Source organism: Arachis duranensis, chromosome 1 (assembly GCF_000817695.3).
Source record: "Arachis duranensis cultivar V14167 chromosome 1, aradu.V14167.gnm2.J7QH, whole genome shotgun sequence".
Classification (NCBI taxonomy): Eukaryota; Viridiplantae; Streptophyta; class Magnoliopsida; order Fabales; family Fabaceae; genus Arachis; species Arachis duranensis.
In genome coordinates this window covers 51099391-51111238 of record NC_029772.3, presented here as the reverse complement: position 1 = coordinate 51111238, position 11848 = coordinate 51099391, and the positions used below count along the sequence as shown (strand labels likewise).

Sequence of the window (11848 nt, the reverse complement as noted above, 5' to 3'; positions counted from 1 at the left end):
TAAGCTTCCTCTCTTTTTGGTGCATCCTCAAGTAAGAGCACTTCCACTTCTCTTGGTGACTTGTAGCCATGGTACTTCTTCACTCTATGTCCATTCACTTTAAAAGTTGTGTCACTTTGAGGGTCAAACAATTCTACCACTCCATAGGGCTTTATCTCTTTCACCTTGAAGGGTCCTTCCCATCTAGAACGGAGCTTGCCAGGCATAAATCGCAGCCTCGAGTTGTAGAGGAGAACCTCATCACCTTCTTGAAAATCATTTCTTCGGATATGGTGATCGTGAAAGGCTTTAGTCTTCTCCTTGTATATCCGGGCATTTTCATATGCCTCCATCCTTAAGCACTCGAGCTCCTCTAGTTGTAATTTCCTGGCCACACCCGCCTTTGTGAAATCCATGTTACACTACTTTACCGCCCAATAGGCTCTATGCTCAATTTCAGGTGGCATGCCTTACCATTGACGATCCGGAAGGGGCTCATCCCTAACGGAGTCTTGTAGGCCGTCCTATACGCCCATAGTGCATCTCCTAACTGGAAGCTCCAATCTTTCCTTTGTGGATTTACCACTTTCTCCAAGATTCTCTTAATCTCCCGGTTGGACACTTCTGCTTGCCCGTTGGTCTGTGGGTGATAAGCAGTGGCAACCTTATGCAATACCCCATAGCGCTTGAGCAGTGCCTCTACTTTTCTGTTACAAAAGTGGGATCCTTGGTCACTCACGATTGCTCGTGGCGACCCATAACGACATACAATGTGATTTCTAATAAAAGAAATGACGGTATTGGCATCGTCAAGGTGGGTAGGTATTGCTTCTACCCACTTTGACACGTAGTCAACCACTAACAGAATATATAGATACCCACTTGAGTTGGGAAACGGTCCCATAAAGTCAATGCTCCATACATCAAATATCTCACAGAACAACATAGGTTGCTGAGGCATCTCATCCCTTTGGGACGTGTTTCCCAACTTCTGATACTAATGGTAAGACACACAGAACCGGTTAGCATCCTTGAATAAGGTTGGCCACCAGAATCCACAATCCAACACCTTTTTAGCTGTCCTTTGTGGGCCAAAGTGCCCACCACATTCAGACGAATGGCAAGCTTCAAGAATAGGTTGAATTTCAGATTTCGGCACACATTTTCAAATTACTTGGTTCACTCCCCTCTTCCATAAGTGAGGTTCATCCCAAATGTAGTATTTGGAGTCACTCCTCAACTTGTCCCTTTGGTTTTTAGAAAAGTTGGGAGGGAATATTTTTGCAACCAAGTAGTTTACCATTGGGGCAAACCAAGGAAAGCTATCCGACACAGCATGCAAACTATCCAATGGGAATGAGTCATTGATCGGGAATGGGTCAAATTTCAAATTCTCAAGGCGACTTAAATGATCCGCAACTAAGTTTTGAGATCCACTCCGATCCCTAATCTCAATGTCGAATTTTTGCAAAAGCAAGATCCAACGTATGAGTCTAGGTTTTGACTCATTCTTTGTCAATAAGTACTTTAAAGCTGCATGATTCGTGTATACCACTATCTTGGACCCTAGCAAATAAGATCTGAATTTATCTAAAGCATGAACAATAGCTAGGAGTTCCTTTTCCGTAGTGGTATAGTTGGATTGTGCTGCATCCAATGTTTTAGAAGAGTAAGCAATGACATAAGGGAGTTTACCATCGCGCTGTACAAGCGCGGCACCTACAGCATGGTTTGACGCATCGCACATCATCTCGAATGGCAGCGTCCAGTTGGGGCCTCGCACAATTGGTGCCGTGGTAAGAACTCTCCTTAACTCTTCAAACACTTTCACACATGCATTGTCAAACTCAAAGTCCACACTCGCCATGCATTTTGTACTCTCTTGGTGACCACTTCACATCATCCTTTTTAACCACAGTGATGTCCGATTTCTTGGGAACAACCTAGACCGGGCTCACTCACTCACTGTCAAAAAATGGGTATATGATACCCGCATCAAGTAGCCTAGTGACCTCCTTCTTTACCACATCAAGGATGGTTGGGTTGAGCCTCCTTTGCGGTTGCCTAACCGGCCTAGCTCCCTCTTGGAGAAATATACGATGCATGCACTTGCGATGGTCAATCCCCAGAATATCGGCTAGGCTCCAACCAATTGCCTTCTTGTACTTTCTGAGAACATCTAGGAGCTTTTCTTCTTCTTCACTGGAAAACTCATTAGCAATAATGACCGAAAACTTTTGGTTGTCCTCTAAGAAAGCGTACTTCAAATGAGATGGAAGAGGTTTCAATTCACTTTTTGCCTCAAGCTGAGGTTCCTTTTCATCCAGCCCACGGAGTTCACTTTCAACAACTTCTTCTTGTTCATCCTCTTGGTCATCCGTCTCTTTAACAATAGGGTAGCATAACTTGTTGTGGTCTTCTTCTCGCACTTCCACTACCACTTCATCGATTACATCACATCGGAGAACGGAATGTTCCTTGGGAGGATGCTTCATGGCTTCTTCCAAATTGAACTTGATAGTCTTGTCCCCAACCTCAAAGGAATATGTGCCAGTGAAAGCATCTAACTTGAATTTAGAGGTCTTAAGGAAGGGTCTACCAAGTAGAACAGAGGATGAGCTTCTATTTTCTATTGGAGGCATTTCAAGGATGTAAAAGTCAACCAGAAAGACCAAGTCCTTGATTGCCACAAGTACATCTTCTTCTATTCCCATTATAGTGATCACACTTTTATCGGTTAAGCAAACTTCGCCGCTGACTTCTTTAATGGAGCTAAATTCAACCGCACAAAGATAGAAAGCGGCATGATGCTTACGCAAGCTTCTAGATCACACATACAGTCATGAAAAGTGCGCCCACCAATACAACAAGACACCAAACAAGGTCCAGAGTCACTACATTTCCTTGGAATAGGTTCCATCAAGGAAGAGATTGAACTACCCAAGGATAATGTCTCCAACTCTCCTATCCTATCCTTGTGTGTACACAAGTCTTTCAGAAATTTTGCATACTTCAAAATTTGTTGGATAACATCAAGAAATGGTATGGTTACCTCAACTTTCTTGAACACTTGAAGCATGTTCAAATCAAATTCTGGGGTCTTCTTTGCTTTCTTCACTAATGAAGGGAATGAGATAGGAATGGACTCATCCACTATAGCTTTCCTCTTGGGTTCCTTGAGGCTTACTCCTTCTTCATCATGCCTTTTGTCTACCTCATCCTCTTCATGTGGAGCTTCAATGACCACCTCTTCTTCATGAATGTCTTTCATGACCCTAGGAGGTATCTCCTCCAATGTAGTCTCCGACCGTAGAGTGATGGCGTTGAGACCGCCCTTGGGTTTTGGAAGGTGTTGGGAAGGAAGGCTAGAAGAGTTTGAGGGTTGGTTGGTGTTGTTGGAGGAGGACATGGACATCTTCGAAATCATATCAGTAAGATTGGCCAATTGAGCACCCATGGTATCGAATTGAGCCTTGTAGCTCTCGTCCCCTTTCTCCATAGTGGCTCTAAGCTCATCAAATTGATTGGTGGAAGATGACGAGGATTGGTTGGATTGTTGTCTATGGTGTGGTGCTTGGTATTTGGTGTAGTCGTTTTGGTTTTGGTTGTGGTGATTTTGGTTGGCTTGGTGGTTGTTGTTGTTGTGGTGGTATTGAGATGAAGATTGGTTGTTGTTGTAATGAGAAGAAGAGTTGTTCCATCTTTGGTTTTGATTGCTCCCTTGTGCATTATCCCTCCACCCTTGATTCTGATTACTACCATGAGAGTAGTTGTTTTGGCCTAGAGAAGGATAGGGCGGACGGTTATTATAATTCACATTGGCTACAACAAGGGCATGCTCCTCTTGAATTTGATGGCATTGATCGGTGTAATAGTGGTGTCAGAGCACAAACCACAAATTCTAGGAGGGCCTTCAAGCTGAGCAACTTGAGGTGGGGCTTGGATGGAGTAGTATTCCTTTTGATCTTTTTGTATTTGCGTGAGGATAGTGGTCATGTCCCCAAGCATCTTGGTTAAGCTGCTTCGGAAGGGGACGGTTCTACCACACCCTTGAGAGGATTACTTCTCACCCTTACATGTTGTGTAGCCTCGGCAACATCATCTATCAATTTCCTAACTTCTCCTTCCGTCTTGTTTTTTGAAAGGGAACCGCCACTAGAAGCGGTGATCAATCTTCTATCTTCCACACAAAGACCTCCGGTTAAGTAACTAATGAGCAAGTGAGTGTTCAATCCATGGTGTGGACAAGATTCCAATAGCCTCTTGAACCGAGCCCAATACTCATACAAACTCTCTTGGTTCTTTTGCATTATACCCGAGATCTCCCTCCGGATGTAGTTGGTCTTCTCCGGTGGGAAGAATTTATCTAGAAACTCTCTTCTCAAGAAATCCCAATTGGTCACAATCTCATCCGGTTGTGAATAAAACCACATCTTTGCTTGCCCTTCAAGAGAGAAAGGGAAGGCAAAAACCATAATAGCCAACTCATCGGCTCCATGCCTTCGAGCTGTAGAACAAGTAACTTGAAAGTCTCTTAGATGTCGGATGTGGTCTTGACCCAGCAACCCATGATACTTAGGAAGTAGATTTATCAAGATACTCTTCAACTCAAAGTTTGGACCAAGGTTGGGATACCTTTCTTGCAAAGGTTGAAGTATGATATCCGGAGCTCCTTGCTCATGCAAAGTGATCCATCGTGGCTCTGCCATGTATGGCTCACTTGTAGGATGCAAAGATGTATTAGTAGTGCCAACAGAAGAATAGGAAGTAGCGGACTCCAAGTCACTCTCAGTACCGTCTAGTGATTCGGTATGTTCCTCAAGAGAGGCCGAAGTACTAGTCGTATAATCCAACCGCTGTCTAGCTTGCCGAGTGTGTAACAAGGTTCTTTCAATCTCAGGGTCAAACTCGGCTAAGCTAGAATTCGGTTGAGACCAAGTCATCAAACTTGGGAGTCATAGCACACATACAAGAAGAAATCTAAACTATAGCAAAGTATTGAAAGAAGGTAAACTATCTACAATATTTACATAACTAATATCAAGGCATATGTTGCAACCACTCCCCGAAAATGGCGCCAAATATTTTGATGGGCACGGATACCGTCGATAAGGAATTTCACAAGATTTTCCGCATTGCAAGTATAGTCCTCAACCGACAAATAATCCGCGAGTCAAATTTAGAAGGAATTGGTTGTCACAAGTTCAACCCCAATAAAGTAACCGAAGTATTCAAACCTCGGGTTGTCTCACAAGGAATGGGCAAACATATGCATCCACATTGGTTAGAATTCTGGGGTTGCAAGTCATGAACAAGAAATTAAACTCGGAATCTTAATACGCAAGTAATCTTGAAATGCAAGAAACTAATTCAAATAACTAAGAAAGAAGTGAGCAATTCCAAACCAGTAAGATAACATCCAATAGAATTTTACTCTAAAACTAAACAAATAACTATAATTAAGACAAAGCAATTAGGATTTTTGGGTTTTCAAATATGAATGATAAATGCAACTCTTGGCTAAGCATGGGAATTGAGATTGCCATCATTGTCTACATACTGAATATTGATCATTATGAGGTACCAACCCATTAAGTCTACTTCTCAAAAGCCTTAAGTACGTATTTCCTACTCCTAGGCTTGAAGTACGTTAAATAGGTTTGATCACATCAACCCATAAGTCCCAACCTACCTACTAACTAGATTAGTAGTGGGTTGGTGTCAATGGGTATCAAATTGATCACCTAGGGTTCTCAAATCACCAATTCAATGAGACCCAATGACTCAAGGTCACTCAATTCTCTTAGCTTATGCCAAGAGTAAAGAAAACTACTCCATAATCAAAGGAAACATTTCATCAAACACATGGTAAACATTACTAAAAGACATATTCAAAATGAAATTAAATTGAAATTAGCAAGTACCCACTAACAATTATCAACATATAATCACTCAAATAACACAATTAACCATGAGAATCATCAATGTAACATTATCAATTCAAAATTCACAAGATTCATGAGATGGGTATAAGATGACAATTGACAAGAAAACATAAATCTAACACAAGATCTAAACAAAATTATGCTAAGGAATTCAAATTAAGCAATCAAAACTAGTAATTAACAAGATCCAATTCAGAATTCAACAAGAGAAGATCAAATCAAAGCTAGATCTAGAGAAGAACAAGGATTTCTCTCTCTAGAAGAACAAGAACAAAAAACTAGCTAAAAAATTGTGTCTAAGTGTAAAATGACTGATCCCCCCTTTTCCCTAGCATCCTTGGGTCTTTTCCATGCAGAACCAGCTTGAATTTGGGCCTCTTCAGCCTTGGAAATCGCTAGGCACGATTTCCTTTAATGAGGTCATGTGCAGCTTGTCGCACGTACGCGCCATGCGTGCGTGCGCGCCGATTGCTTTTGTGATCCACGCGTGCGCGCCCCATACGCATGCGCGCCGGTGTAGATTTTCCTAATCTGCACGGATGCGTCCATCCTTGCGCGCCACTTCCAGCTGTCCAAATCCACGCGTGCACGCCCATGCTGAAATTCCAAAAATCCAAATCTTCATATTCCTTCCTCTTGTGCATGCTTTCTTTCTCTCTTCTAGGCCATTCTTGCCCTATAAATTCTGAAATCACTCAACAAACACGTCATAACATCGAATGGTAATAAAAGAGGATAAAAATATAGCAGTTTTAAGGCAAAAGAAGCATGTTTTCCATCATGGAGCAATATTAGGAAGGGAACACAAAACCATGCAATTATTGTGGATAAGTGTGAAAAATATTGACAAAAACCCCAAATTCTACATAATATAAACCACAAAATTGGGGTTTATCATAATTCTATTCCCAGTATTTTATTCTAATTTTGTGACAACCCTTTCTAAATTGATACGCGAAATTTTTATCAGTTAAGAACTGTACTCGCAACGTTAATTTCTATTATAAATTCTTAATCGGTAATTTTCCACTTGTCAATCCTACTAGGTAGGATCTAAACTTGTCAATGGCATAAACCAATGCAAGTAGCTCCTTTTTTGTAGTAGTGTAGTTTTTCTGCACATCATTTAATACGCGACTAGTATAATAAATGACATATAGAAGCTTGTCATATCTCTAACCTAGTACTGCGCCAATTGCATGATCACCTGCATCACACATTAGCTCAAATGGTAAGTCCGAGTTGGGTGTAGAGATGATAGGAGCAGTGACAAGTTTGGCTTTTAGAGTTTCAAAGGCATGCAGGCACTCTTGGTCAACGATGAATAGAACATCAGTTGCCAACAGATTACACTGGGGTTTGGCAATTTTTGAAAATTTTTTTATGAACTGCCTGTAAAATCCTGCATTTCCTAGGAAGCTTCTGATTACTTTGGCACTAGTAGGTGGAGGCAGGCATTCTATCACTTCCACCTTAGCTTGATCCACCTCTATCCCCTTATTTGAGATCCTATACCTAAGAACAATGCCTTCAGTTACGGTGAAGTGGCATTTTTCTGAGTTTAGAACTAGGTTTGTCTTTTGGCATCTTTTCAGGGCCAGGGTCAGATGATCAAGACATGAGTCCAATGAGTGTCCATAAACAAAGAAGTCATCCATGAATACTTCAAGGAATTTCTCTACCATATCTGAGAAGATGGATAACATGCATTTCGGAAAGGTGTCAGGTGCATTGCACATGCCAAATGGAATTTGTTTGTAGGCGAACACGCCAGATGGACATATGAATATTGTCTTCTCTTGATCCTGTGAATCTACTGCTATTTGATTGTACCGAAATATCCATCCAAGAAACAATAAAAAGCATGACCTGCTAGCTTCTCTAGCATTTGGTCAATGAAGGGTAAATGAAAGTGATCTTTCCTGGTGGTGTCATTGAGTTTTCTATAATCAATGCACATACGCCATCCTGTAACTGTCTTTTTAAGGATCAGCTCATTCTTTTCATTATGAACCACTGTCATCCCTGCCTTCTTAGGGACAACTTGGACAGGGCTCACCCAGGAGCTGTCAGAAATGGGATAAATAATCCCAGCCTCAGAGAGCTTAGTAACCTCCTTCTGTAGTACTTCCTTCATAGTTGGATTCAAACGCCTCTGTGGTTGTACCACTGGTTTGGCATTATCCTCCAACTGGATTTTATGCATGCATCGGGTAGGGCTAATGTCCTTAAGGGCACTTGTAGTCCACCCAAGGGTGGTCCTATGTGTTTTAAGCACTTGAATTAGTGCTTCTTCTTCCTGTAGCTCTAGTGTAGAGCTTATGATAACATGATATGTATCTCCCTTTCCCAGAAATACATATTTCAGGGAGGAAGGTAATGGCTTAAGCTCAAGCTTAGGAGGCTTCTCCTTTTCCTTAGAGGTTTCCAAAGGTTCCTCTGAATCAGGCTGCGTATCATCAAAGATATCATCAAGCCTTTTTTTTGAAGCTTTCGATCATGTTGACCTCTTCCACCAGGGAATCAATGAGGCATTCCTCAGGAATGTATGGACGCTGTATAGCCTTCACGGCATTCAGTACGAACTTTTTCTCATTGAATCTTAGGGTTACTTCCCCTTTTTCAACATCAATGAGGGTTCGTCCTGTAACTAGGAAAGATCTTCCTAGGATAAGGGATGAACTCTTATGCCCTTCCATGTCCAACACCACAAAGTCAGTGGAAAAGGCAAAGGGTCCAACCCTGACAATCATGTCCTCTATTACTCCTGATGGTATCTTAATAGAACCATCAACAAGTTAAAGGCATATGCGGGTTGGTTTGACTTCATCAGTTAAACAGAGCTTCTTTATTAAAGAAGCAGGTATTAGGTTAATGCTTGCCCCAACGTCACATAGAGCTGTCCTTGTACAAGCATCACTTAGAGTGCATGGTATCATAAAGCTTCCAGAATCTTTAAGCTTCTCTGGTAAGCTGTTCTGAATGATTACACTACATTCCTCAGTGAGGAGGACTTTTTATGTCTCTCTCCAATCCTTCTTATGACTTAGAATGTCCTTCATGAACTTTGAATGAGAAGGTATCTGTTCAAGAGCTTCTAAAAAAGGGATCTTTATCTCTAATATTCTGAGATACTCCACAAAGCGGGCAAATTATTTATCCCTTTCCTCTTGACAGTATTTATGAGGAAATGGCATCTTAGCCTTATAATCATCAACCTTGGTTGATGGAGGCTGAATGCCATGTGTGTTGGAAGGGGGGTTACTACCTTATTTAGCAGGGTTTTTGTCATTAGGTGACTGACTTCCCTTGCTTGGGCGTTCAACGCCCAAGCTGCTGCCCTTTCCTGGCATTCAATGCCAAGAGGGACACCTCTCTAGGCATTTAAATGCCTACTCTCTACCCTTTCCTGGCATGCAACGCCAAGAGGAATATCTCTTTGGGTGTTTAAACATCCAGAGTTGTCTTTTGAAGAGACCTAGTTATCCTCTATGGGCTTTTCATTTTTATTATACTGAGGTTGGGTGCTTAAGGTTTTCCCACTCCTCAGTTGGATAGCCTGGCATTCATCTGTTATCTGCTTAGATAACTGCTACCTTGTTTGACTTAACTGGGCTTCTACATTTCTGTTAGAAGCTTGAGTTTCTCACAGAGCCATTCAGCAGCTACTGCCTTAACCTCTCCTTTTATAGAGGCCTCAGGAGATGAGTACAGATGCTGATTAATGACAACTATCTCAACTCCTCTTGGGCTTCTTGAATGGTCTTTCTCATGTGTATGGAGGCACCAGCAGAGTGGTCCAGAGACATTCTATCCATGTTTGAAAGCCCATAATAGAAGATGTCTAACTGTACCCATTCTGAAAATATTTCAGTGGGACATTTTCTTAGCATCGTTCTATACCTCTCCCAAGCATCATAAAGAGATTCACTATCTCCTTGTTTGAAGCCTTGGATGTCCAGCCTCAGCTGGGTCATCTTTCTTGGGGGGAAGTATTGGTTTAAAAATTTGTTTACTAACTGTTTCCAAGTTTTTAAACTAGCTTTAGGCTGGTTATCCAGCCACCTTTATGCTTGGTCCTTTACTGTAAAAGGAAAAAGCAATAATCTATAGACATCTTGGTTTACTCCCTCATTATGTACTGTGTCAGCTATCTTTAAGAAATCTGCTAGGAATTCTGTAGGTTCTTCCTAAGGAAGCTGGTACACGAAATCGTGATACACAACTTCGTGCAGCTGACCAGCAAGTGCACTGGGTCGTCCAAGTAATTTCTTACGTGAGTAAGGGTCGATCCCACGGAGATTGTCGGCTTGAAGCAAGCTATGGTTATCTTGTAAATCTCAGTCAGGCAGATTCAAATGGTTATGGGGTTTTGATAATTAAAAGAATGAAATAGAACATAAAATAGGATAGAAATACTTATGCAATTTATTGGTGGGAATTTCAGATAAGCGTATGAAGATGCTTTGTTTCCTCTGAGCCTCTGCTTTCCTATTGCCTTTATGCAATCATTCATACTCCTTTCCATGGCAAGCTGTATATAGGCGGATCACCGTTGTCAATGGCTACCATCCATCCTCTCAGTGAAAATGGTCCTCTACAGTTTCCCGCATGGCTAATCATCTGTCGGTTCTCGATCGTGTCGGAATAAGATCCATTGATCCTTTTGCACACTGTCACTGCACCCAACACTCACGAATTTAAAGCTCGTCATAGTCATCCCATCCCAGATCCTACTCAGAATACCACAGACAAGATTTAGACTTTCCAGATCTCAAGAATGCTGCCAATTGATTCTAGCTTATACCACGAAGACTCTAATCACACGGAATGGAAGCTTGTCAGTAGAGGCAACCATGCATCATGAACCAGGAGGCCAAGAGATATGCATTCAATCTTGTTTTCAAGTAGAACGGAAGTGGTTGTCAGGCACGTGTTCATAAGTTAAAATGGTGATGAGTGTCACTTGATCATCACATTCATCAAGTTGAGATGCGAATGGATATCTTAGAACAAGAATAAGCTTGAATTGAATAGAGAACAGCAGTAATTGCATTAATTCATGAGGAACAGCAGAGCTCCACACCTTAATCTATGATGTGTAGAAACTTCATCGGCCATGCCTCCCAAATAGCATGAAACAAACAAAAAAGGGTTCAAAGACCTGATCCCAAGATCAATCAAAAAGATGAAAATACAATAATAAAAGGTCCTATTTATAGAGAACTAGTAACCTAGGATTTACAGAAATAAGTAAATGGTGCAGAAATCCACTTCTGGGGCCCACTTGGTGTGTGCTTGGGCTGAGCATTGAAGCTTTCATGTGCATACGCTTCTCTTGGAGTTAAACGCCAGCTCTGGTGCCAGTTTGGGCGTTTAACTCCAGCTTTTATGCAAGTTTGGGCGTTTTACGCCATAATTTTTATGCTGACTTGGAACGCCAGTTTGGGCCATCAAATCTCGGGCAAAGTATGAACTATTATACATTGATGGAAAGCCCAAGATGTCTAATTTTTAACGCAATTAAGAGCGCACCAATTGGGCTTTTGTAGCTCTAAAAAATCTACTTCGAGTGCAGGGAGGTCAGAATCCAATAGCACTGCAGTCCTTTTTCAGCCTCTGAATAAGATTTTTGCTCAGGTCCCTCAATTTCAGCCAGAAAATACCTAAAATCACAGAAAAACTCACAAACTCATAGTAAAATCCAGAAATATGATTTTTGCATAAAAACTAATAATTATATACTAAAAACTAACTAAATCATACTAAAAACTACCTAAAATTAATGCCAAAAAGCCTATAAATTATCCGCTCATCAGAAGCCCAGAATACTGGCAGTTTTGCAGCACTAGGGTAATAAGTTGAGGGTTCACTTCAAAGCTACTAGCTCTGATGTGAGGTATGCTGATACTTCTTTCATAGAA

General features: G+C 41.4%; 1 protein-coding gene across 1 annotated transcript; it reads right to left on the bottom strand.

The window, feature by feature from the left end:
* Positions 1 to 406: 406 nt before the first annotated feature.
* On the bottom strand, positions 407 to 1846 carry LOC107488651 (uncharacterized). The gene is made up of 2 exons (XM_016109408.1): positions 1154 to 1846; positions 407 to 976 (listed from the first exon to the last, which is right to left on the bottom strand). Exons 1-2 carry the CDS (start codon positions 1844 to 1846, stop codon positions 407 to 409), a joined length of 1263 nt encoding a protein of 420 aa, XP_015964894.1.
* Positions 1847 to 11848: the final 10002 nt, after the last annotated feature.

Coding starts and splice junctions, on each gene's coding strand:
- LOC107488651 (XM_016109408.1), bottom strand. CDS start 1,846: ATGGCGAGTGTGGACTTTGAGTTTGACAATGCATGTGTGAAAGTGTTT. Junction 977..1,153: donor GGAAGAGGGGAGTGAACCAA/GTAATTTGAAAA, acceptor TCTTACCATTAG/TATCAGAAGTTGGGAAACAC.